This window comes from Mobula birostris, chromosome 6 (genome assembly GCF_030028105.1).
Source record: "Mobula birostris isolate sMobBir1 chromosome 6, sMobBir1.hap1, whole genome shotgun sequence".
NCBI lineage: Eukaryota > Metazoa > Chordata > Chondrichthyes > Myliobatiformes > Myliobatidae > Mobula > Mobula birostris.
The window spans coordinates 66,213,176-66,240,208 of NC_092375.1; the positions used below are offsets into that span (position 1 = coordinate 66,213,176).

Here is a 27,033-nt window from a genome sequence, read left to right on the forward strand (position 1 = left end):
CTATCATCTCCTCAAAAACTCATTGCTTAGCTCCAAGACCTGGAATTCAATACCCCTCTGTGCAACTGCATACTCAATTTCCTTATTTGCAGACACCAGTCAGTATGGATTGGCAACAACAGCTCACCTCCTCTACAATCACCATCAGCATTGCAAGGCTGTGTACTTACCCCCCTGTTTTACTCACTTTATACCCATGATTGCATGGCTCCAATGCTGTACTTAAGTTTGTTCACTGAATTAAAGGTGGTGATGAATCAGCATATTGGAGGGTGATTTAAAGTCTGGTTGAATGGTGGCACCACAACAACAACAACAACCTCCCACTCAACACCAGCAAAAGAAAAGAGCTGATTATTGATTACAGGTGGAAGAAGCCAAAGGTCCATAAGCCATTCCTCATTAGGAGTCTGGAGGTGTAGCGTGTCAGTAGCTTTAAATTGCTTGGCATTATCATATCAGAGGATCTGACCTGGAACCATCATAAAGAAGTCACAACAGCAACTCTACTTTATTAGAATTTGGTGTAGATTTGGCAGGTCATCTAACACTTTGACAAACTTCTACAGATGAACAGTGCAGAACATACTAGCTGGTTGCATCACAGCCAGGAATGAAACCATCAAAGTCCAGGAATTGCATAGTCTATAGAAAGTGGTGGATACAGACCAAAGCATCACAGGCAAAGTTCCCCCTATCATTGGGCACATTTACATGGTGTGCTGCCACAAGAATGCAGCATCCATCATCAGAGACCCCACCACCCAGGTCATGCTCTCTTTTCACTACTACCATCAAGCAAGATGTACAGGCGCCTGAGGTCCCACATTATCATGTTCAGGAACAATTATCGCCCTTCAACCATCAGGCTCCCAAAGTGGCATGAATAACTTCACTCACAACTCTGAACTGATTCTATAACTTGTGGGCTCACTGACAAGGACTCTTTGCAACTCATGTTCTTAGTAATATTTTATTTTTTATTAGCTCAGTCTGGCTTCCTTTGCACATTGGTGGTTTGTCAATAATTGTTAATATATGACTTCTCATAGATTCTATTGTATTTCTTTGTTTTCCTGTAAATACCTGCAAAAAAAAATTTCAAGGTAACATATGGTAACTTGTATGTACTTTGATAATAAATTTTATTTTGAGTTGATATCATATAAATTGATTCGTGGACTGAGATATTAAAATTTGTGTTCAATTGTATTTTTCAGAACTGTTGGGTAAAATTGCAATTTTGATAAATAGGTGCACTATATCGCACTTGATTATTGTCAGCTAGCAGCAAATAATTCATCTATAATGGCCATCTGCAGTTACTTACCGTGACCCAAAAAAGTATGCAATTCTGGAATGAGCATTCCAAGAGAAGCCCATAAACAAAGTGAAGCAGAATTTAAGGACACTGATATATGAAAATAGGCACATGATGTTGTTCTTTCATTTCCAAGTAAGTATGCAGATGGTGTTTTATGTACTTTTAAATGATCATACCTTGAGAATATTAAATTTAGCCTCCAGCATCCGTTGTTTCTTTTTAATTTCTTCTCGCTTTCTCTCATCTGAGATATCCTGTTGCAACAAATCTGCCCGTTTTGTCAGTTCATTCATTTTTCTCTCATCGTCTTCACTCTGCAGCATTAATAAAGAATTGCTTGAAACAAATTGTCCACAATGTGGAAAGAACAGCATAAATTGTTCTGCAGTGCTAACTTTACATTTTCAGAGGCATTACTGATACCCATGCCAGCGTGAAGTAGTTTGCAGCATGCTCATGATCAAAGTGCCAAACAACCACATACCATTTGCAATTACCCCTAACAGTGGTCTCAAGTCAAATAAGGTTTGCAGAACTAATGGTCAGTGAAGAGAAAGAAAACGCAACTGGGGGATTTAGACCCAGTCGACATCATATACATTTCTGCTGAATTTTTACAGAAAGGAGTCCCATCAATACTAATAACTATTGTTCACACATCCATTGTAAATCCATCAACATAAACACAGACATTTTTATAAAAGGGAAAAATGTATGTCAGAATAATTTGAAACAAAACCTTGCATTGCAAATCCGAATTGCACACAGATGGATAGTTGACAGTTTCCCTTCCATGCAGTGAAAGAGTTCCAAGTGAATTGTGTTTCTGAAACTGAAAACTGTAAATAATCAAAAGTAACTTGTACCACAATTTTGATCCACAGATTTATTCTGAAAGATGACATGTGGAAAAGTATTATGTAAAAGGAATTCAATTCTGTAGCAAAAGTGACAATTTTTGCATAATTTGAAAATATACCAATGGAAGATGATTGTGATTTAAGATCACAGCATATGAATCTATATCAGGCTGTAGTAAATCAAGGCAACTCAACTTGTTGTGATCAACACACATAAAAGTTGCTGGTGAACGCAGCAGGCCAGGCAGCATCTCTAGGAAGAGGTGCAGTCGACGTTTCGGGCTGAGACCCTTCGTCAGGACTAACTGAAGGAAGAGTGAGTAAGGGATTTGAAAGTGGGAGGGGGAGGGGGAGATCCGAAATGATAGGAGAAGACAGGAGAGGGAGGGATGGAGCCAAGAGCTGGACAGGTGATAGGCAAAAGGAATACGAGAGAATCATGGGACAGGAGGCCCAGGGAGAAAGACATGGGGGGGGAACCCAGAGGATGGGCAAGGGGTATATTCAGAGGGACAGAGGGAGAAGAAGGAGAGTGAGAGAAAGAATGTGTGTATAAAAATAAGTAACAGATGGGGTACGAGGGGGAGGTGGGGCATTATCGAAAGTTAGAGAAGTCGATGTTCATGCCATCAGGTTGGAGGCTATCCAGACAGAATATAAAGTGTTGTTCCTCCAACCTGAGTGTGGCTTCATCTTAATGCCCCACCTCCCCCTCGTACCCCATCTGTTACTTATTTTTATACACACATTCTTTCTCTCACTCTCTTTTTTCTCCCTCTGTCCCTCTGAATATACCTCTTGCCCATCCTCTGGGTCCCCCCCCCCCACCTCTTTGTCTTTCTTCCCGGACCTCCTGTCCCATGATCCTCTCGTATCCCTTTTGCCTATCACCTGTCCAGCTCTTGGCTCCATCCCTCCCCCTCCTGTCTTCTCCTATCATTTTGGATCTCCCCCTCCCCCTCCAACTTTCAAATCCCTTACTCACTCTTCCTTCAGTTAGTCCTGACGAAGGGTCTCGGCCTGAAACGTCGACTGCACCTCTTCCTAGAGATGCTGCCTGGCCTGCTGCGTTCACCAGCAACTTTTATGTGTGTTGCTTGAATTTCCAGCATCTGCAGAATTCCTGTTGTTTGGCTTGTTGTGATGTCTGGAAGACGTTTCACCACTCATCTGAGAGGCTCCTTTAGTTCTAATTCATGGTGGTTAGTTTTCCGGCATATAAACTCTGTGAGTTTTTTTAAAGATATAGCAATCACATGGGGGCCATTGAGAGTCGTAGAGGTAACGGGAGGGTCATTAGTCTTACCTTTGCATGAACGGAGGTGTGAACTGTTGCGGAGATGCCAGGATAGAGACGTCAGGACAGTTTGACAAAGATGGTTTCTTTAACACCTCTTTCAAATCACCTGTCCTCCCCATCCAAAATGTGCACATTGTTGTCCCTTGTCCTTTAGGTGTAGCTATACAACCGATACTTAACCTGAGGTGTTCGCCCTCCTATGTTGGACAGGGAGGACAGGTGGTTTGAAAGAGGGGTTGAAGAAGCCATCTTTCAAACTGGAAAACCCATCCCTGGACAGAGGTGGTGGTTACAACACCACCTATCAGCTACTTACAATGCAGTCCTAACATCTCTACCCTGGCATCTCCACAACAGTTCACATCTCCATTCATGCAGAGATGAGACTAACGACCCTCCCACTACCTCTACATCTCTTAATCACCCACAGTGTTTGCTATACCTTTAGACAACTCACAGTGTTTATAAACTGGAAAACTACCCACCGTGGATGAGAAATAAGAACAGGAGCAGGAGTAGGCCATCTGGCCTGTCAAGCCTGCTCCACTGACCTGGCCATCGACCCATCTCCACCTACCTGCCTTTTCCCCGTAACCCTTAATTCCCCTACTATGCAAAAATCTATCCAACCTTGTCTTAAACATATTTAGAAAAGGAGGTAGCCTCCATTGCTTCATTGGGCACAGAATTCCACAGATTCATCACCCTCTGAGAAAAGCAGTTCCTCCTACTCTCTGACCTAAATTTACTCCCCTGAATCCTGAGGCTATATCCCCTAGTTCTAGTCTCACCTACCAGAGGAAACAACTTTCCTGCTTCCATCTTATCTATCCCTTTCATAATTTTGTACATTTCTATAAGATCTCCTCTCATTCTTCTCAATTCCAGTGAAATTCTCTGCAGAATGTTGAAACCATCTGGGTAGAGATTAGGAATCGTAAAGGGAAAAAAATCAAAGCAAGTCTTGTGGAAGAATTCAAATGCACCAAAGCAAGGTTGGTCATGACCCTCACTGAATCTGAAGATACCATTATTCGAGCGGTGCCCCCCCCCCACCCCGTGTAGCAACGGGGAGGAAGTGGACCCCATCTGAAGCCATTCAGAGTGCTCAGTCTGCTCTTCACTTCAGGGATGTGGTTGGCCAAGTCCAACACGGGAAAGCCGGGCTCGGGCTCGTTCCAAAGGCTCCTCAATGGCACGAGGCAACATCAGTGCAGAAGAGACGGCTCGTGGTGGAGGAGTTGAGAAGACAGGAGGAGGCAGAGCGACACACCAGGGCCATCTCAATGGCCAAGCAGGGCCAATGGACTAATTGTGAGAGCCTGGAAAAGAGGAAACTTAGCTGGCGTGACATCTGGGAGATGGAGGGATCTCGGCTAAGTTTTGTCATCAGACCCCCTACCCACACCCCAGAACCTGAACCAGTGGTGGGGAGAAGATCCCGTTTGCTTTCTTTGTCAAGCATCTGGATCACTAAGGCACATTTTAACAGGATGCACCACGAGCCTCACCCAGGGGCGGTACACTTGGCCGCATAACCAACTTCTCAGACAGCTGGCATCAATCTTGGAACAGAGGCGAATCACCACAAATGCTCTCCCACAGACATTGGCAGGAGCTGTCCACATCACATGATTTGTACCAGCAGGCCAACCTCCAGAGCACCGTATAACATCAAAAGACGTAAGCATTCTGCAGGTTGCTCGGGATTGGAAAATGGACGTGGACTTGGGAAAAAAGCTCATTTCCCCCAGACATTGCGGCTACAACATTCCAAGTTGGCATATGTTGTGGAATTGACAGTACCATGAGAAGATGGTGTCGCAGAAGCTTATGAGAAGAAAAAGACCAAGTACTCTGAGCTGGCAAATGAAGCTGCCCAGAATAGCCAGAAGACCAAGATTTTCCCTGTAGTAGTGGGATGCAGGGGATTTGTTGCTACATCTACGACCAGTCTATTGGAGAAGTTGGGGGTGAGAGGTCACTCCCTCCAACAAGCAATCAAGTCCTTGTCAAATGCAGCATAGGAAAGTAGCAATTGGATTTGGATTAAAAGGAAAGACAACAACTGGGCTGCAAGATGAAGACAGGAGGGTATGGAACTGAGGGGGGTGTATCTGGCATGCCAGGTAGCACCGTTGAGCCCTCTGGAGACATCGTGGGCTTATCAACGAAACGTCAAAGAAGGAAGGTGCCCACCTGATGACCCTGATGACGTACCTACCCCCCTCCTTGTCACCACTCCAAGCCCACTGCCAACATTGAGAGTACCAATTTACCATAGGGATTGAAACATCAAGTCTTAGTAGCTTTACTCATTTACTAATGGGTGTGCCTATCTCCTGAAACAGAGCCTCTGGGATGAGTGGTGAAACATCTTCTCGATGACACAGCAAGTCCAGTAGCCTAGATTTACTACAGCTTGATATACAATGACCTGGATGACTGAGAACCTTCATAGAAATCTAAGCGACAGACAGAAGACTCTTCTCCGTATGATAGTCAAAAGAATTTGAGCCCTGAAGCGAAATTTATCAGTGATAATTCCTGCAAAATATAGATGCTATCATGTAAATGCAACACTTAAAAAAAACTTAAGCTGTCAGCAAAAAGATTTCATCCTTGCCTCATAAATAAAAAGTTCTATTTAAATCTGCTGATGAAGAGATATTTAGTTCTGCAACAGGGTTTTCAATTCTTAAACTGCACGAGAGAACAATTACTGAATACATTACTTCTCAATGAAATGCAAAAATAGCAAGGTTAAATTAAATTGTGTAGTTTGGTCTGTGCTGGTTGAATGAGCACAGTAATCGAACTAAACTATGATGTTAATGGAATATTTGTCATTTTTATGCAAGTTTACAATTACCCAAAGGTCTTGAGTCTTATTACATTTTGCAAAAGGTGCTGTTGAACAGCTGCTACTTAGATGTAACAAAATAGTTATTTGCCACAATTTGACCTTCTCCTTTTGCACAACTTATCAAAGTGTTGTTAGAGTTGCTTAATAATCATTAAACTTTGTATTTGTTCGTGAAGTGCGTGCTTTGCTTTTATATGTAAATTTCACTACATGTGTCAACCGGTGCTGATCATAATACAATATTCATTAGATTGATGATTTGTGCATACTCTTTCATGTCCAATTTCCTTTATCTTTCAATGTTCTTCCTATTCAAATGTTAGTTTTAAATTCTGCTTCTTCATAGGCATAGACATCAAAATATGAGAACAACATTAGGGTGCTGTAACACCGCTCCAGCATTCAATTTTATCATTTAACCACAGTAGTTCCAATTACTTAATGCCTGTTTGAAAAGCTGAATCGATCTAGCTATTACAGACTTTTTTGGGGAAAGGAGTAAGTATCCTACATTTCCTTACATCTTGATGTGAAAAATATTTTCTGAAGTTACTCTAGAATTACTTAAGGCTATGTCACATTGGTTTAACTTCAATATGAAGGAGTTCCTTCCTCAACAAAGTGTTATTCCTCTGTTAAATCTAATCAACACAATCTTCTAAACTCCAAAGAAAAAAAACTTTGTCTATCCAATATGTCCTTGTAATGTGAACCCTCTAGCATAATTCAGACATCACTGTAAAAGGAAATGTTTCTACCTGTTTACCTGGAAACACTTTAAAGGTTGAGATTACAGCTGGTTGGAAAATTTCAAGTTGTTAATCTTGTTGCAGAATTTCATCACCCAACTATTTTTTTAAAAATAGAACTTTCTTCAAATAACTCCAGGTAGCAAATACTCAAGAGGACATTTGTTTTGAATACAGGTATCAAGTGATTAAATAAAACTGAGTAAAAAATATAAATTGCAGCAAAATGAGTTTGAGGAATTAAATCCATTGAGCAAAGATTTGTAAACTGAGGAGAAATCTCCAAAGGTTGTACAGGGTAAAACAACAACAGAACACAGAAATAATGCAACATCTGCCAAGAAAGTGCAGTGCAGGTAGACAGTAAGATGCAGGATCATAACGAGGTAGATCGTGAGGTCAAGAGTCCATCTTATCATACAAGGGAACCATTCAATAGTCTTATAATAAGTGGGGTAGGAGTTATCCTTAAGCCAGTAGTATGCGCTTTCATGCTTCTTTATCTTCGGCCTCAAAGGGAGAGAGAGAATGTACAAGAACTTTTCTAGTGTTCCCATGTCCTTAATGTAACTTGTCACAATGGTTTGGCTTGTTGAAGCCTTAAGCTTACTTTGTTACTAAAAGCAACTGTGTTCTTACATTGCAAACACATATTGGAAACTTAATTTTATTGATAATTAAAATTTGACTTGCAAAGTGATAAAGAAACATTTTTAAACACAAGCCTTACATTTTGTGAAACACAAGTTATAATTTCCCCAATGGTTAAAAGTTTTGTATTTTGTTCTGAGCAAGTGAAACACAACTCAAGCTCATTCAATTGGGAACTGGTTAAGTCATACATTAAAAAACATCCACTGATACCAGAGTGTTTTGTCACAAATACGTCTTACTGCTGATAACCGACTTTTAGAACCAGTTTTTTAATATATTAAAAAGATAAAAGAGCATACCAAATGCTCTCCTCTCCCTTACTAAAATAGCAATCAGATGAGATAAAGATTTCAAACATTTTGGATTCTTAACTCAACGATGGCAAAATTGGACAATTTTACGTCTTTAAGAACAGGAGTACAGCTGTTCAGATAAACAAAGTCAACTTCAGCAATTTGTTGCTCTATGTTCCAACTAATCTTAAAGGAAAAATGTTGAAATTTTCATGATGCAATTTCAAAGTAGCTAATAATACAATTCAGTGTTGCAGTGATATTACACAGAGTAACAGCAGAGTGCTGCTGACAAAACAGATTAACAATATTTGTGACATCAGCATAAATATGTTACCAAGCCAGGTTTCTCTTGCATGTACTTTTGTGTTAAGGCTTACAAAAATGTTTAATATCTCATGTATACACTTCCACATGTTAATCCAATAATACACCAAGAAACTACTTTGAATTTCTAGTAAACGCAGCAGGCCAGGCAGCATCTATAGATGCCTCCTGGCCTACTGGGTTCCACCAGCATTTTGTATGTGTTGCTTGAATTTCCAGCATCTGCAGATTTTCTTACATTTGAATTTCTAGTTCCAGGTTTCTAAAGCTTGAACTATGAATGCAAGAAGTCCACTGGGAAAATGACTGATGTAATCATAATTTCTAGCCCTTAAGGAATACGTCACAGAATATCAATTGTCTGTCAGCTATTATTTCTTATTATCAAGAGGAAAATTCCTTAATTCATTCACATTTCATGTTTTACATTGCACTTGTTGAAAGGTCTGTCATTAACTTGGCATTTGGCACACTGCTGGGCTTAATGCAACAGATGTGCAACTTCTACTGAACTCACCATATCTTTCTCAAAGTCCTCGTCTTTCAGATTCTCTCCAAGTTGTATTTCCTCTTCCAAGACATCCAGCATTTGCTGGATATTTGTATCAAACTGATCCAACTCCTTTGATATCTGGAGATTGAGATATCACATTTATTAATTCTTATCTGCACTTTACATAGCTCCTGCAAGTCTCATTCAAAGTTAAATCTGCAGAACTGTCCACAAGGCTATATTTATTATGTGTAGCTAATTTCAATCACACATCTGTAAAGCATTTCAAACCATACACTCCTTATGCATTCAAAACTTACATCATAAAACAAAACTTGCAGATATTGTAAATTTTAAATAAAGAAATGTTAGCAATATACAGCAGGCCAGTCAGCATCTGTGGGGTCTTTCTTTTGAAAGACCATTGACCTGAAACATTAATTCCCTTCCTCATAGAATCATTGAAATTACAGACCAGAAACATACCCTTAGAGTTCACCTCGTCCATGACAACAATATTTACACTCACCTCATTTGCTCCATTACACCCATACACCTTTCTTTCTCCTCAGACGCTAACTGACCTGCTGAGTTTCACCAGCATCTCTTTTACAAGCCAAGATTTTTTAAAATCTAGTTTTCTTAACTCTGTTGTTGCAGTGCAAGAAATTCATCGAACAATTTAAAATCCTCCCTTCCAGCTTTGTTAGAAATCACAACCATTGCAGTCGCTCCTACTTTAGTGAGTCGTAGGGGCTCACAAATTCCAAGACAAACTGGCTCTACTTCTGTTCTTTCAATTATAAAAATAATTGATTCCATAAACCATGCAGGGTAGCAGAAAAAAAACAGGCAGATACAATAATTTTGCTCAAAGAAAAGCTTTAAGATTTAGAAGTGCAGAATGATACAGCTACTCATTTAGTGATCTCTATGTTTCTAATGATGTGCATCCACACAGATGTTAAGGGGAGAACCCAGTGTAATTGTGTTCACCTTCAAAGATCACAAATCAAAACGTCATCATCTGCTGACAGCTGACATAGTGCAATTACAAAGAAAGCATGGCAGCACCACTACATTCTTAGGTGTTCGTGAAGATTTGGCATGACATCGAAAACTTTGACAAACCTCTATAGATGTATTTACTGGTTGCATCACAGCTAATTCCCTTGAATAGAAAATCCTACAAGTAGTTATAGATATGGCGGCCCTTCCCCCCACAGAGCACATCTACACCACACACTGTCTCAGGAAAGCAGCATTCATCATCAAGGACACCCACTATCCAGGCCAAGCTCTCTTCGCACTGCTGCCATCAAGAAGGTGGTACAGGAGCCTCAGGACCCACACCTCCGGATTCAGGAACAGTTATTACCTTCCACCATCAGGATCTTGAACGAATGGGGACAACTTCACTCAATTTGTGTATAAGATGATGAGAGGCATTGATTGTGTGGATAGTCAGAGGCTTTTTCCCAGGGCTGAAATGGCTAGCACGAGAGGGCACAGTTTTAAGGTGCTTGGAAGTAGGTACAGAGGAGATGTCAGGGGTAAGTTTTTTTTACGTAGAGAGTCGTGAGTGCATAGAATGGGCTGCTGGCGACGGTGGTGGAGGTGGATATGATAGGGTCTTTTAAGAGACTCCTGGATAGGTACATGGAGCTTAGAGAAATAGAGGGCTATGGGTAACCCTGGGTAATTTCTAAGGTAAGGACATGTTCGGCACAGATTTGTGGGCCAAAGGGCCTGTATTGTGCTGTAGGTTTTCTATGTTTCTATGTTTTAATTTCACTTGTCCTATCAGTGAACTATTCCCACACCTATAGACTCACTTTCAAGGATCCTTAATTTCATGTTCTCCATATTTAATGCTTACTATTATTATTATTTCTTTATTTTTCTTTTGTATTTGCACAGTTTTTTGTTTTTTGCACATTGGTTGGTATGTCTGTCGGGTTGTTTACAGCCTTTCACTGATACTACTGGATTTACTGAGTATATCCACTAAAAGAAAATCAATCTCAGGGTTGTATATGGTGATATTTATGTACTTTGGTAATAAATTTATGATGAACTTTTGAACTTTGGTTCACATGCGCAGGTGTTAATCAGTTCTAGGTGCAAAATTCATCAGCATTGTGAAATACAATAGTTAACGAGTAAGGCTGCAAATAATGACTGTGCAGCCAACCAAAGATTAGACGATTGGGTATTTGTCTTGTCAATAAAGCTATGCAAAGACTGTAACAATTGGCTGACACAGACTTTGCACATAAAACTTACATGCAATTGTTCTCCATGCTATTCTCTTTTTCTGAAGAAATTTTGCTGCTTTAAAAGGCTGCTGTTATTTGTTTTCTTTACTTTCTAAATTACTCATTGAACAGTGTACAGTAGACTTATCATGGTGAGTAATATGCCTTGCTTCACATGCAACTCATCAGCTGATTTCTTAAACATATTTTACATGTTTTTCATGTTCTTCTTACAACGAGGAGATCATTCAACTCACTGAGTTGACGCCAGCTATCAGTCCTATTCTCCACTTCTGTCTCTGTAAACCCTTCTCTCACATACCCATCTATTTTAGCCTGCACCAGTGATTATTTTTGGAAGCCAACCACCACATTTTTGTCACAATAAACAATCTTGCGGAGGAAATCAGTGGATCAAGTATTATCTATGAGAGAAAAGAAATGTTTGATGTTTCCAAATCAAAACCATCATCAGGACTGAGAATGGAGAGGTGAGTTGATACAAACAGAAGAAGTGGAGCGGTGAAAAAGGAAACTGAGGCGATTAGTGTCCTGAGGAGGGATGTACAATGAAAGGCAAGTTCACCAGGTAGGGGAGGTGGAGCTGGGATGGAGTTTGGAGACAGTAGCAGGTGGATGAGAGATGGAGACAGACACAAGAGAGGGACAGAAAAAATAAGCAGCTGGAGCAAGGTGGTGAAAGGAGAGTGTGAAGATTGAAAACAGCTGCTGGACGGAGTTAAGCAGGAACACAAAGTGCAACCAGTGCTGGAATATTAGCAATGGGAACCATTAGGGGAGTGGTGAACTGCCAATGAACTCATAACCAGGGAGTGGTGAACAGTGTGTATAGCAGGTGTACGGAACAAAGACAGAGAGAGGGAGATGGCAGTTGAGGGGAAAGGACAAAAATGGAAGGACTAGAACGGGAAGGGTGGGAAAGGGGGAAAGAACTACTGGAGGACAGAGTTCCCAAGAACTGTATGTTCACATCATGGGGATGTAGACTATCTAGGCCAAATGTGAGGTGCATTTCCTTTCAGATGGTGCAGGAAGAAAGCAAAGCAACCAAGAGAAACAGACACAGACGCAGGGAAAATATGCATACTCCTTACAGTCAGCATTGGATGTGAGAACTGACTTGAATAATGAGCGCTTTATGGCCTCAGTGAAGTATGGCAGTTCAGTAGAGATGTCTTTCGATTTCGGCAGCACCAAACAGGGCAGTCTGGATGACAGACATCAATCAACAAAGATGGAATAAACCAGCATCTTACCATGAAATGGAGGCTGCATTGTGTAGAGAGTAGGCCAGTTTGCCATTGAATTGACCTAACTTTATAACATGCCTGGAAAGAGGGGAAGTCAGCCCAAGATCACTATGACTAATTTTGAATCTATGGTGCACGTATTTACACAAGATAAATCACCTCTGCATCTGGCTCTCTCTTGTAAAAGACTCAAGAGATCAGCACAGTGCGAACACTGACACAAATGCAAAATGTTCTGTGGAGAGTCACTGTGTTACCAACACAGGAGTGGCTAATCACATTTTATTGGGAGACGACAACTCGTACATGAATCTTTGATGATGTAGCACCATGACAAATACGTCCAAAGACCCACAAATCATGAGCCCTTTGACATATCAACCTAAAGTATTTAAGCTTTTTGATACACAACCTTGATTCTGTTGCTTCTTTTATAATGTATATACAATAATTTTTATGTCTTGCACTGCAATGTTGCCACAACACAAGTATAAAAGCAGAAACTTCAGGCAACTCAAAATAAGACACAAATTTTCATTCACCTATATCTATTTCTCCTTTGAAGTTTTATTACCTAGCGCACTAAACCATAAATTGGGGCATATGGGTACAGAGGGGAAAAAAAGTGAGAGGTTGGCCAAATCCTGCTTCTGTTGTTTCACAGTAGAATTTCTTCCTCCATCCACTGAACTACCAACTTCAAACCAGCAAAGCACTTATTCCCACGTACTTCCTTCCACCACAGACTCTCAGTCCCAATATTTTATTCTGCTGGGAACTTGACCCTGTTCTCCATCACCCTTCTCTTGCAACTGACCATCATGCCCATTTGTTCCTCTTCTCATTTTAATTATGAAATACTTTGATTCAATGATACAACTTAGATATTTACCTCAGTTAATATACTTAAGACAAGGTTGGATAGATTTTGCATAGTAGGGGAATTAAGGGTTATGAGGAAAAGGCAGGTAGGTGGAGATGAGTCCATGGTCAGATCAGCCATTGAATGGCGGAGAAGGTTCAACAGGCCAGATGGCCTACTCCTGCTTCTTATATTTACAGACCAGTTACCCACTCAGGTACAAAATACAGAAAAGTTAGAAAATACTTGATAGTCTGAGTCATCTAACTAACTCCAGACAAAAGACAGACTCAGCTGCAGTGACAGTAAAACCAGCCCTGGTATGGATGTAGCCCTTGGTTTTTATCTAGAATGAAAGTCAGACATTTGATGTGCAGAAATTGCATGACAATATTTTCATGTGGGCACTCAGTGGTTTTCCACAAAACCTCCATCAATATTACATTTTCCAAAATAGTTTTGACAAAGCAGATCAGCAGCAAAGAAACTGACAATGCAAACTAACACAATCATAAACCCCACTGGCAATTCAATGAGACATGTCACTGTATTAGTGATAATTGAAAGGTTAAATTCAAGCCACAAGCTAAATATCACTGGTTAATAAATTGGCCATGACCTAGGAGGGAATGTAGTAAAGGCATATCACAAATGCACAACAAAGCCAGAGATGGAGATTAGATTTTGCTCAAATGCATTTCATCAGGGATAGCACTAAGTAAGTGACTGGAACAACAGGCCAACTGTGACCACCTTTCACTCTCTTATGCAATATTGTAAAACCAAGTTAAATTTTGAATTTCTGATTTATCCTCATCACAGCAAGCTCCATGTTCATGGCAGGAACAGATACCTAAATATTACAAGTAAAACATTGGGACCAACAATGGGGTAACAAAAAAATTCAGGGTGAACCTTGCTAAACTCAGACATGATAAAGTTGATTATATATGTGGTTAAGAAGGCATATGGTACATTGGCCTTCATCAATCGTCGGATTGAGTTTGGGAGCCGAGAGGTAATGTTGCAGTTATATAGGACCCTGGTCAGACCCCACTTGGAGTACTGTGCTCAGTTCTGGTCACCTCACTACAGGAAGGACATGGAAACTGTAGAAATGGTGCAGAGGAGATTTACAAGGATGTTGCCTGGATTGGGGAGCATGCCTTGTGAGAGTAGGTTGAGTGAACTTGGCCTTTTCTCCTTGGAGTGACAGAGGATGAGAAGTGACCTGATAGAGGTGTATAAGATGATGAGAGGCATTGATCGTGTGAATAGTCAGAGGCTTTTTCCCAGGGCTGAAATGGCTAGTATGAGAGGGCACAGTTTTAAGGTGCTTGGAAGTAAGTAGAAAGGAGATGTCAGGTAAGTTTTTACACAGAGAGTGGTGAGTGCGTGGAATAGGCTGCTGGTGACGGTGGTGGAGGCGGATACGATAGGGTCTTTTAAGAGACTCCTGGATAGGTACATGGAGCTTAGAAAAATACAGGGCTATGGGTAACCCTCGGTAATTTCTAAGGTAAGGACATGTTCAGCACAGCTTTGTTCGTCGAAGGGTCTGTATTGAGCTGTAGGTTTTCTATGTTTCTATTTCATGTAATGGGAGCCTAACTGAATCCTTTTTGTGGCTACATTTGGAAACATGGAGAGTTGCCAATTTAAAGGACCCTCTCAGCCAGAGATTTTATGTTTTTTTAAATCAAATTAACATTTTGAAAACATTGCCTGTCCCTTTGTCAGTTATTCCTTACAAATCTGTATGTGTTTCCATTGGTAACATTCAGCCAAAGATCAAAGAGGAGGAAATATCTTGGCACAGAGATTAAGGATTCTAATTATTACAAAATGATATGCTTGTTACAGTTTTCAACTGTGTGCAGCAGTGCTGTGGTTCAGAAGTAACCGTTCTTGATTCTGGCTGACCAAATTGTCTACACTAATCCATGGGTCGAGGAGAGCAGCATTTCCTTTGGGTGGCAAAGAAATGCATTTCAAACCTAAAATATTCATAAGAAAAACAAATCTCTTCTATTATATACTGCATCCTTCATTGCAAAATGCCACAGTATTCTTAAATAAATTGCTGCTGTATGCTAGTTGATACATTTCTATCCAAGAGGGTCACTGCTGCTACGAAAAGGGGAAATACTTGGATGAGACAGGCCACTTTCAATATTATACTTTCATGGAAAAGAGACAAAATGAAAGGACAATTTTCTTTCCCAACCCAATGAAAAATAATGGAATTAAATCAGACAGATAACTTTACAAGGTGATGATGAATCTTTCAAAAGACTTCAGCAAAGATTTATTCCCTATTTTAAGCTTAAGTAAATGCCATCTCACTGATCTTCAGCAAAGGGATTTTGACAGCTAATTCTGAATGGTTCCCAGCATCACCATTTGTCATTTGTTCACATCTGAGCAAAGCTTTTTCAAAATAGCAGAACAAAAAGTTATAACTGTACAACCATAACCTTAACCAAATGAGTGGACTCTTCATTATCATTTGCAATAAGGCATAATTCAAATCCTTAGGTCTATCCCTGTGAGATTTTATTTGTAACCTGATCACTTCTTGCCTGAGGTGGCCCAGGAAAAGAAGAGGGATGCAGTGACGAACCAAAGGTTGAAGTAGTCAGTTGGCGAGCTTCCTTCAGTCCTTTAGTTGATGTTTGTTGACCTTTCAGAAGCTTAAGCTTCAGCAAAGGAAGCAAGCAAGACAGTGGAGAATAAAAGATGGTAGTACACTATTTAGATGAATCATACAGAAACTGCTAAAAAAAAAACACAAATATACATGGAGATCCAAAGCAAATAATGCGGCACAAGTAAATGGAATTTTAAGATTTTATATCTGAATAAACAGAGAAAGAAACAAGTTTGACATTCAAGATCATTTAGAACCAGAGAATTATAGAAAAGTACAGCACAGATACAGGCCCTGTGGCCCATCTGGTCCACGCTGAACCATTTAAACTGCCTTCTCCCATTGACCTGCACTTGAACCATAGCCCTTCATACCCCTATCACCCATGTACCTATTCAATCTTCTCTTAAACGTTGAAACTAGGCTCGCATGCACTACTTGCACTGGCAGCTGATTCCATACTCTCACCACCCTCTGAGTGAAGAAGTTTCCCTTCAAGTTCCCCTTAAATTTTTCACCTTTCATCCGTAACCCATGATCTCTAGTTTTAGTCTCACACAAACTCAGTGGAAAAAGCCAGTTTGCATTTACCCCTCATAATTTTGGATACGTCTATCGCATCACTGAACCTATTCAATCTTTCCATATAACTCAGGTCCTCCAGACTTGGCAACATCATTTCCCAAATAATTGTGAAAGTTCATCAGGTACAATAGGAACATTTTATCATTTTACCTCAGTATCCTCAAGGGAACTAACTTCTCCAACACCCCATTCCATAGGAATAGTAAAACCATAAACCTGTGTATATTAATAATTATGCTTTAATAACTATCTATATCAGCCACTCTGCTGTCATTTGAAAAAGGCTCACCCAAGCTACGTATTTGTAGTCTTTTCCATAGATGCTGCCTGACTTGCTGAGTTCCTCCAGCATTTTGTGTGGGTTGTTTTGGATTTCTAGCATCTGCAGACTTTCCTATGTTCAGTATTTGTATGATATTGTAGATTATAACATTTTAGTTTAATGTAATGTACTGCTTTCCTTTAAATAACTGTACGTGATCCAACAATGCAGTAACAATAACATTGTTTATGACACTTGCACTGGTTATAAATTCCAACAAATAGATGCACACAAGCCTTCACATACTTTTCTTGATCTAACCTCATCAAAAGATTTTTCTATTCCTCTCTCTCTCTCCCTTCTGTATTGATCAAGATTACCAAATAAATATAGCTTTATTGGTTATCTCACTACACCTTATTCTCTCAGGTTCACTTTCTGGGTCTTTTTATAACGTTTCTCTGGTATTTATTAGCAAGTGTCTGTATTCCATGTCTCACTAATAAGTGGCAAGATCTATCTTTTCATATTTTTCCAACTGCTGAGTCACACTGTAAGGTCTTTTCGTTTCTAGGGCAGAAAGTCTCAGCTGTTCATTCTCTCCTGGCATGCATTTATACAAGGTCCTCACTGCATTTCCAATGTTTATCTGTTGCCATTTCTCCTTTTAATGCAGAATTGTTCATCGTACTCAAAGTGTGGACCAACCGAAGTCTTGCAGATGTTTACATGGTGTTGTTCAATTCTATAAATACACAGTTCACATCATCAAAAGCTGACATTGGTGTTTTATTAAAAGTACACTCCAATCTCTATATTCAAGTCTAAGCTAAGATCAGGCCAAAGTACCAAAAAGGGGCATCAACTACTATATGTCATTATCATTCAAGAAACACCATCCAGGAATATGATTCCTAATCCAAAACCAGCAGAGTGCATCAGAAAAGGAACATTCATATCAATTTAAGGACAAGTTTTCACCATGAGGCTCATTTTTTTAAAATCAGGCAATTTAAAAACATTTTGCTTGATCCTAATTGACTCAATTACTTTGCAAATTTTTCAACCAGGATTCCACCAAGGCTCATGAAACCCAGTCCTTTTTTTTTGTTGTCAATCTGTGCAAAAGTAGTTACCTGGAGTGTGGGAGCAGAATGTTAAATTAATGTGTCAGAAAGCACAGTGCTACTCACAACCATCCAACAAAATAACAGATGCTCTTCAAACTTCTATCTTTAAATGCTAATGACATCCATTAACCCAAAGTCTGCTGTGTTCCAGATGCAGTGAGTAGCACTGTACCATTGCTCAAACAGCCGTCATCATTCCTTCCACTCTGCAGATGTTGTACTTTGCTTTAACTAGCCACTCTAGCAGCTGCTAATCCATCATACCTGCTGTTGCACTTTCTCCTGCACAGCGAGAAAACTCTTCTGATTTTTCAGTTCCTCAATCTCAATTCCGAATGTTATTGGGGTATCGGATACATTCTCTGGAATTGGCTGTGGGAAGGCAAGCATGTGAGGAAAAGGAAGTACAACTAAAATTAAAGCAGAAACAATGAGGAATCTACCTATCAAAGTCCCAATGAATTCATTTTTTTATTATCAGCAAAACCGTCAGCACTTAGTTTCCTCATTTTAATTCTGATACAAACTGGATTTTCCCAATTTCCATTATTATATAACAGCAAGTTAAACAAAATTGATTTTAAAATACATTGGCACTTAAAAAAAAATAAACATGGACATCTGTGTAGCTGAATTTTGCTTCCAAACTGAACTCAAGACAAACCAGAGCTTTAATTGTAGAATATATTTTGGAGCAGCTATCTTGCGACTGCAGTTGTGTATCAGCTGAATAAGTCCTAAAGTGACTTTAGACAATAAAATACACAGCATTTTAGGCAAAAAGCAAAGATCACAATGGACAGGACGAGTTTCTTAGCATTGTAATAACAATTTAAAATCTCACCCTAGTGGCTGGGAACACAAATTCAATTAATTAAAATAAACTATAATAAAAATAGCAGGATCCTTTATAGTGACCATGAAGTGAGCAGATTGTTATAAAAACCTGCCTTCTTCATTAATGTTATTGTTACCTACTTTTGCCTATTATCTGACTTTAAACCACTGCAACATGACTGCCTCTGAAATGACTCAGCTGGCAACTCAGTTCAAGGTTAAATAGGGATGAGCCACTTTATGTCCTAACCCATGCAAGAATTTAAAACAAAATAGGCATTCTCCTTGTTCATGTGACAGCACAAAGCACAACCTTGGCAACACGCCCAGGAAAGCTGGAAGGTTGGTCTAATTTTGCTTCCCTCCAACTGATCAATTGACTGCCCTGTTTATAACTTTGAATCACATGGTAAGAATTGCAGAGACACAGATCATTAAATCTTATTGGTCTTCATTGCAGATATTTCTCTGTTCAAAACTTGTACTACCTGCGCAAAACTGAAATCTTATAAAACATTAAAAAATTTCAACAATCTGTGCAGTATTACTCCACTGAGAGTGAATACTCTAAAACATATGGATCAACTGTATATATCCTTCTAATTTTTATAATGAGTGAAAACTTTTGTCACTTTGATATGCCGTTTAGTAAGTCAATACAAAGATGGTAACTGCACCACAATTTATGACTTTATACATAAGACCACACATTGAAATCCTATTATATTTTATGTTGCATTTCCTCACAACATAGAAGGAGGACCCTTTCCAAGGACCTCGAAGTAGTCATAGTTATCAGATGAACCCGGTTGGTAGATAGGCTTCTGAATAGAATATTAAAGTCTGATTGCAGTGCAGACCTGGTAAATTTAGGGTCAAGAAGTGGTAGCAGTAGACTGATGATTGATTTTAGATCTTGAAGTCACCTTGTTCACATTTGATTGAGGGTTATTCTTCCTGCCCTTTTCTGTCTTTGCAAAAGTTGCATTCTAATTGCTTGCCGAAGCTTCAGAACATTAATCAGGGAGTCAAAATATATATTTACTTATTCCTGCTGATGCTGAACAGTGTTGGAACATAATTGTTCCCTTAACACTCGATACATAGAGTACTGCAGATTCAGAAAAATGGCAGTTAAAGAGTGGAGAATCAGGTATTTTGTAAGATAAATCAATCTGGAATCATTTAAATCAAGGTGCCAACCCAAATTCAGCTTTTCTTTGAGAAACAAGTTCCAGTTTTATTGTGTTTTGATTCTGATTATTAAACCTGATTCTTATCTACATCAAGTGGAAGGTTGGAAGTTAAATGCCATAGTTTGGAAATCATGCTCACCTTAATGCATCATATTGTGTAAAGTTAATAAAAATGTGCATCTCTGAGAACAGCAACTGTAGTTCTACATGTCAGCCACAAATGGAGATGAATGTCCATTTGTTGGAAAATTGATTCACTAAAATAATCATGCCTATCAGCGTGGCTCTCGTAACAGTTCCTTGTACCAACCATTCAGAGGTTAATGCCATTGACCATAGATTCATCAATCATTTTCATGCATGGATTGGTAGTAAAAGTCAAATAATGTGTCCATTTCTATCACTTGAAAAAATGCAACAGTTCAAGTTTTGTTCCTGTCTATCAGACATGGTTTAATAAATTACAGCAGACATGCAATGAAGTTCCATTTTCAAGGAAGGATTAAGCAAAATGGGCGAAGACTCTTTGTAGATTAGATCAGCAGAGTGGTCTCTCCTTGAAAGACATACAACAGAGGCTGTGAGGACGTTTCTCATGGGAGTTCAGAATAATGGGTTACGGTCTTAAAAAGTTATCTAACCCAGAGGATTGTGGATGCTCAGTCACTGTTCACAGAAATAAGAGCATAAGACAGAGGAGCAGAATTAGGCCACTTGGCCCATCGAGACTGCCTTGCCATTCCATCATGGCTGATGTATTATCTCTCTTAACCCGATTCTCCTGCCTTATCCCCGTAATCTTTGATGCCCTGACTAATCAAGAACCTATCAACCTCCACTTTAAATATACTCAATGACTTGCACTTCACAGCTGTCTGTGGCAATGTATTCCACAAATTCACTACCCTCTGGCTAAAGAAATTCCTCTTCATCTCTGGTCTAAATGGACGTCCAATTCGGAGGCTGTGCCCCTGGTCCTAGACTCCACCACATTAGGAAACATCCTTTCTATATCTACTCCATCTAGAACTTTCAATGAGATCCCTCCTCATTCTCCTAAACTCCAGCATGTAGAGGCCCAGAGCCATCAAGTAGTCCTCTACGTTAACCCTTTCAATTCCAGGATCATCCCTGAGAACATCCTCTGGACCCTCATAATACTTGTGGTCTGACAAATGCCTTAGCATCATATCCTTGCTCTCAAATATTCTACTCGTCACAAAATCAATACTAACATTGCATTTACCTTCTTTACCACTGACTCAAACTGCAAGTTCATTTTTAAGGAATCCTCCACAAGGACTGCCAAGTCTGATTTTTAAACTCTGATTTTTAAACGTTCTCCCCATTTAGAAAATAGCCTTTGCCTTTATTCTTTCTACTGAAGTGCATGACCATATATTTCCATGTGCCACTTCTTTGCCCATTCTCCCAATCTGTCCAAGTCTTTTTGCAGACTCCCTGCTTCCTCAACACTACCAATCCCTATATCTATCTTTGTATTGCTTGAAAACTTGGCCACAAAACTATCAACTCATTGACATATAATGTGAAAAGAACCAGTGCCTTACTAACCCCTCTGGAAAACCACAAGCCAACCAGAAAATAGCCTTTGCCTTTATTCTTTCTACCGAAGTGCATGACCATATATTTCCATGTGCCACTTCTTTGCCCATTCTCCCAATCTGTCCAAGTCTTTTTGCAGACTCCCTGCTTCCTCAACACTACTAATCCCTCTATCTATCTTTGTATTGTTTGAAAACCTGGCCACAAAACTATCAACTCGTTGACATATAATGTGAAAAGAACCAGTGCCTTACTAACCCCTCTGGAAAACCACGAGCCAACCAGAATAAGCCCCCTTTATTCTGACTCTTTGCCTCCTGCTAGTCAGCCAATCTTCTGTCCATGCTAGTATCTCTCCTGTACTACCATGAATTCTTATCTTGTTAAGCAGCCTCATGTATGGCAGCTTGTCAAAGGCCTTCTGAAAATCCAAGTAAATAATATCCACTTGGCCTCCTTTGTCTGTCCTGCCTGTTATTTCCTCAAAGAATTCCAACCAATTTGTCAGGCAAGGTTTCCCCTGAAAACCATACTACTTTGGCCAACTTTAACATGCACCTCCAAGTACCCCAAAACTTCATCCTTAATAATAGACTCTAACATCTTCCTAATCACTGAAATTAGGCTAACTAACCAGTCGATAACTTCCTTTCTTCTGCCTCCCTTCCATCATAAAGAGTGCAATTTTTCTGTCCTCTGGAACCATTCCAGAATCTGGTGATTCTTGAAAGATCATTACTAATGCCTCAACAATCTCTTCAGCTACCTCTTTCAGAACCCTGGGGTGTAAACCATCTGGTCCAGGTGACTTATCTACCTTCAGACCTTTCAACTCACAAACACCTTCTCCTTAGTAATAGTGACTTCACTCACTTCTGCCCCCTGACACTCCCAAATTTCTGACATACTGCTGGTGTCTTTCACGGTGAAGACCGACACAAAATACTTGGTCAGTTAATATTTATTAAATGGTAGAGTTTTAGACCATAAAGAATCCAGGAGTTACAAGGATCAAGTGCAGGAAATGGATTTCAAACCAAATATCAAATCAGCCATGATCTACTTGAAAGGCACCACATCTGTTATAAATGACCAGCTCTTGTTGAGTGGTGTCTCACACTATAGCTTAATGATGAAGTGTAAGTGTGTTGTTCCACATGGCCAATCTGGACTATTTCAATGTTTATTTTTATTAATTTATATTATTAAATTATCCATGTGAGAACATGCACTGTTGATGAGGTTAGCACATGAAAACTTGACAATTTATTTATAACCATTTCTCCTCTGAGCAAGAAGATAGAACACTGAACAGTACAGGCCCTTTGGCCCATGGTTTTGTGCCAACCTTTTAACCTGCTCTAAGATCAACCTAATGCTTCTCTCACACATAGTCCTCCATTTTTCATTCATCTGTAAGCCTATCTAAGAGCCCCTGAATGTCCCAACTGTATATGCCTCTACCGAAACCCTGACAGCGTGTTCCATACACCAACCACTCTCTACACAAGAAAAATACCTCTGACAATCCCCCTATACTTTCCTTCAATCACCTTAAAATTATGCTGTCTCATATTAGCCATTTCTATTTTGGGAAAAAGGCACTGGTTGTCTACCCTATCCATGCCTCTTGTCAACATATACATTTCTATCAGTTCTTCTCACGTCATCCTTCACTCCAAGCTCACTTAACCTATCCTTGCAGGACATGCTACCTAATCCAGAGAACATCTTTCTAAACCTCTTCTGCACTCTTTCTAAAGCTTCCACATTCTTCCTTTGATGAGATGATCAGAATTGAACAAAACATTCCAAGGTGGTCTAACTATAGTGTTTTATAGACTGCAACATTACCTCATGGCTCTTCAACTTAATCTCCCATTTAATGAAGGCCAAACACAGCATATGCCTTCCTAACCACCATATCAACCTGCATGGCAACTGTGAGGGACCTATGAATGTGGACCCTAAGATCCTTCTGCTCCACTACACTGATAACAATCCAGCCATTAATCTTGTAACCTGCCTTCAAGTTCGACCATCCAAAGTGTGTCACTTCACACTTTTCTGGTCTGAACTCCATCTGCCACTTTTCAGCCCAGCTCTGCATCCTATCAATGCCTCGTTGTAAACTATGATAACCTTCTACACCAGCCACAACATCAGCAACATTTGTGTCATCTCCAAATTTACTAACCCATCCAAAGAAGGCAGTTAAATTTAAATGGGCTCGTAAACTGACTTGACTAGTGGAAATTAATTTCTAATCAAAACACGGTGAACTTCTTTTAGCAAAACTACCAGCACCCTCCAGAAATAAAACCTACAACTATTTACAGTGCCCTTAATGAGTATTCAACCCCCCCCGTAAGTTTTCATGTTTTATAACATTGAATTATAGTGGATTAATTTGGTACTTTTGACACTGATCAACAGGAAAGTTTCTTTTATGTCAAAGTGAAAACAAATTTCTACAAATTAGTCTAAATTTATTACAATTATTCAACACAAAATAATTGATTGCATAATTACTCACCCCCTTCAAGTCAGTATTTAGTAGATGCCTGAAGTCTGAATGGTCAGGTCTCTATCAGCTTGGCACATCCGGACACTCCATTCCAGATGTGCTAAAGGTAAAGAAAAGCAATGGCCGTATGGCTGTGATTGGAATACAGCCCCGGACTGAGCCCAAACGGCAAAGAACACCATGCACAATGTACATGGCAAAAGCTTGTATCAACTTACGTTCGGCCAAAATACAAACCTTCCCTCCGTATCGGTTGACAGGCTACCTGCTTTAGAAGGCACTACAAGGAGTGAACAGGTTGGGAAACATAATTCAGCACTGCATACATCAAAGAAGGCTTTCGCTGAAGCAGAGCGCTCAGAGAGAATTCAAAGAGCTCTGAGGGTACAGCTCCATTCTACAGATGAGAGCTATGAGATGGGACAAAGTGTATTGCAAAAGAGCAAACTGTACAGAATGGAAGGATCCTGGAGTTGTCACTGGTCTGGATGGTGCCGTGGTATTCGTGAGACATGCAGGTAACGTGTGAGAGTGCATCATTTCAGACTACATAAAGCACAAAGTGAAGACTATCAGAATTCCATGGAGAATGACACAAAAAATGAGAAGCTCTTACCTGAAACACTGTCACACAGCACAGACAGATATGAGGAGAGTGCCATTAGGGACTCAACAGACTTGCTAAACAGAAATCATCACAAGTGCAAAGACAACGTGGAAGTTTGTCTTAAAACAAGACAAACTGTGAGACTTGCACCAAGACACTGGTATCTCATACAAAGCTATAGTCTTAGGACGAGCAGGCAAAGCCACTGGAAGAAGTAAAAGTTGGTACAACATGAATTATCTAGAACCAGGCATGGTCACTGGAAATGCAGGGTCAGTTAACATGTCAAGTGTAGGCTGAACCAAGCATAGATCTGGCTGGACCATCTGTGAAATGTCAAGATGAAGATGTCCTTGTAACTAGGGAAGTGTCTTTTGAATCTGCAAAACAGGATGAAATCAGTAGTTGGAGAAATAATGGGGTGTTTGAGGAAGTCAGAGACATTTGGGCAAAGATAGTGCCTACAAGATGGGTGTGCACCCTGAAAGAAACCCCGACAGGAATTACGTCAAAAGCATGCCTGGTAGCTAGGGGTTTTCAGGAACTGAACATAAAAGGACTCCAAAAAGACTCACTAACATGTGCATCAGAGTCTCTCTAACTACTTTTCGCAGTGATATGTCAAAAGCGTTGGCAACTCACTGCATGGACAGACATAAAATATGCGTTATTTTAGGGAACGGAGCTGTCACATGACATTTACATTAAACCCCTGCCTGAAGCCAAAAGAGTGTGTGTGGTCTAGCAGATGCATCACTCTGTTGGTACAAATGGTCAAGGAAATAACGTTCAAAGCAGGTGAAAAGATGTCACAAGTGGATCCAGCTGTTTCCTACTGGCAAGATTCAGAGTGTCATGTGATTGCAGCACTTGCCTGTCATGTAGATCAGCGGTCCCCAGGTACCGGGCCGCAGAGCATGCGCTACCGGGCCGCGAGGAAGCAATATGATTTGACGATATAAGTCAGCTGCACCTTTCCTCATTCCCTGTCATGTCCACTGTTGAGCTTGAATGCACGCGAGATCATTACCCGCGCGTCATCCATGTCAGCGCGGGAAGGAGATCAACTCTATGAGCTTGCAAATGACGGCGGGCTGAAAAGTATGTTTGACATAACATCTCTGCCGGCATTATGGATCAAAGTCAAGGCTAAATATCCTGAGATAGTCAGGAAAGCACTGAAAACGTTGCTTCCATTTCCAACATATCTCTGCAATGAACGCAATGAAAACTAAATTGCGGAATAGACTGGACATAAGGAACCCCCTTCGAGTATCACTGTCTCCCATCACCCCTCGATGGGACCGTCTTGTTGCAGGGAAACAAGCCCAGGGCTCCCACTGATTCAGCGATATTGGTGTGTTGCAATGATTTTATATGTTCATACGGGGAAAATATGTGCTATGTGCTTAATATCCAAACAATACTTAAAATGTTATGATGCTATTGACTTATATAACCATATAACAATTACAGCATGGAAACAGGCCATCTCTGCCCTTCTAGTCCGTGCTGAACGCTACTCTCACCTAGTCCCATCGACCTGCACGCAGCCTATAACCCTCCATTCCTTTCTTATCCATATACCTGTCCAATTTTTCTTTAAATTATAATATCCAACCTGCCTCTACCACTTCTACTGGAAATTCATTCAACATTTACTTCAAGCTCCCCTGTCCTCCCCTGATAATTGACTTATCACTATATTCATGCGAGGAAAATATGCGCTGTGTGTTTAATATTAAATTCGTTAGATAAACCCTTTTAGAAACGAAATTGAGTGTATTAGCTAATTATCATCTGTATTCCGGTCGTGATTAACATCCCCCCCCCCGAACAGAATCGCCAAAAAGGATAAGGAAAAAATCGTACACGCATGCGCACTGGTGACCGCGCAAGGCTTCATGGTCATTGTAGTCTTTCTGGGGAAACCCAGCGTATTTGACTGCTACTCTTGTCCGTTGACAACCCTTACCCCGCCTGGTCGGCCGGTCCGCAAGAATATTGACAATATGAAACCTGTGCGCAGTGCGAGAAAGGTTGGGGACCCCTGATGTAGACGGCTTCGCACAGGGAAGCTCACAAAGTTTTTGCTGCTTCCCTCAGCTAAAGTCAGCCTTTCATGTTGGGTGCGAGAAACATGACAGATTCTGCTATGTAGGGATAGATATTCTTGCTGTTGATGGGATAGTATAACTGCAACAAGAAAGCTCCATCAGGAATCTTCAGAAACTGAGCAACCCGGTTCAAAGAGAAATCAGACTCTATGGGTAACAAGGCAGAGCAGACTTGACATCATGCTTGACGCCTGCAACTTGGCACCCAGTACAAACTTTACATGAAGCAAACAAGATAGTGCAAAGAATTCAATCAGAAATAGTAGTCTTGAGGTTTCAACAGCTTGGAAAAGATAGCT

General features: G+C 40.2%; 1 protein-coding gene across 12 annotated transcripts in view; it reads right to left on the bottom strand.

Annotated features, from left to right (window-relative positions):
* Window positions 1-27,033, bottom strand: part of dmd (dystrophin) — a 1,961,093-nt gene that overhangs the window by 974,190 nt on the left and 959,870 nt on the right. For all 12 annotated transcript variants that reach the window (XM_072260552.1, XM_072260560.1, XM_072260554.1 and 9 more), the window contains 3 exons: window positions 18,149-18,256; window positions 8,891-9,004; window positions 1,501-1,638 (listed from right to left, as the gene is read on the bottom strand). In XM_072260552.1, coding sequence (XP_072116653.1) covers window positions 1,501-1,638; window positions 8,891-9,004; window positions 18,149-18,256 — 360 coding nt within the window. The remainder of the gene's footprint in view (window positions 1-1,500; window positions 1,639-8,890; window positions 9,005-18,148; window positions 18,257-27,033) is intronic.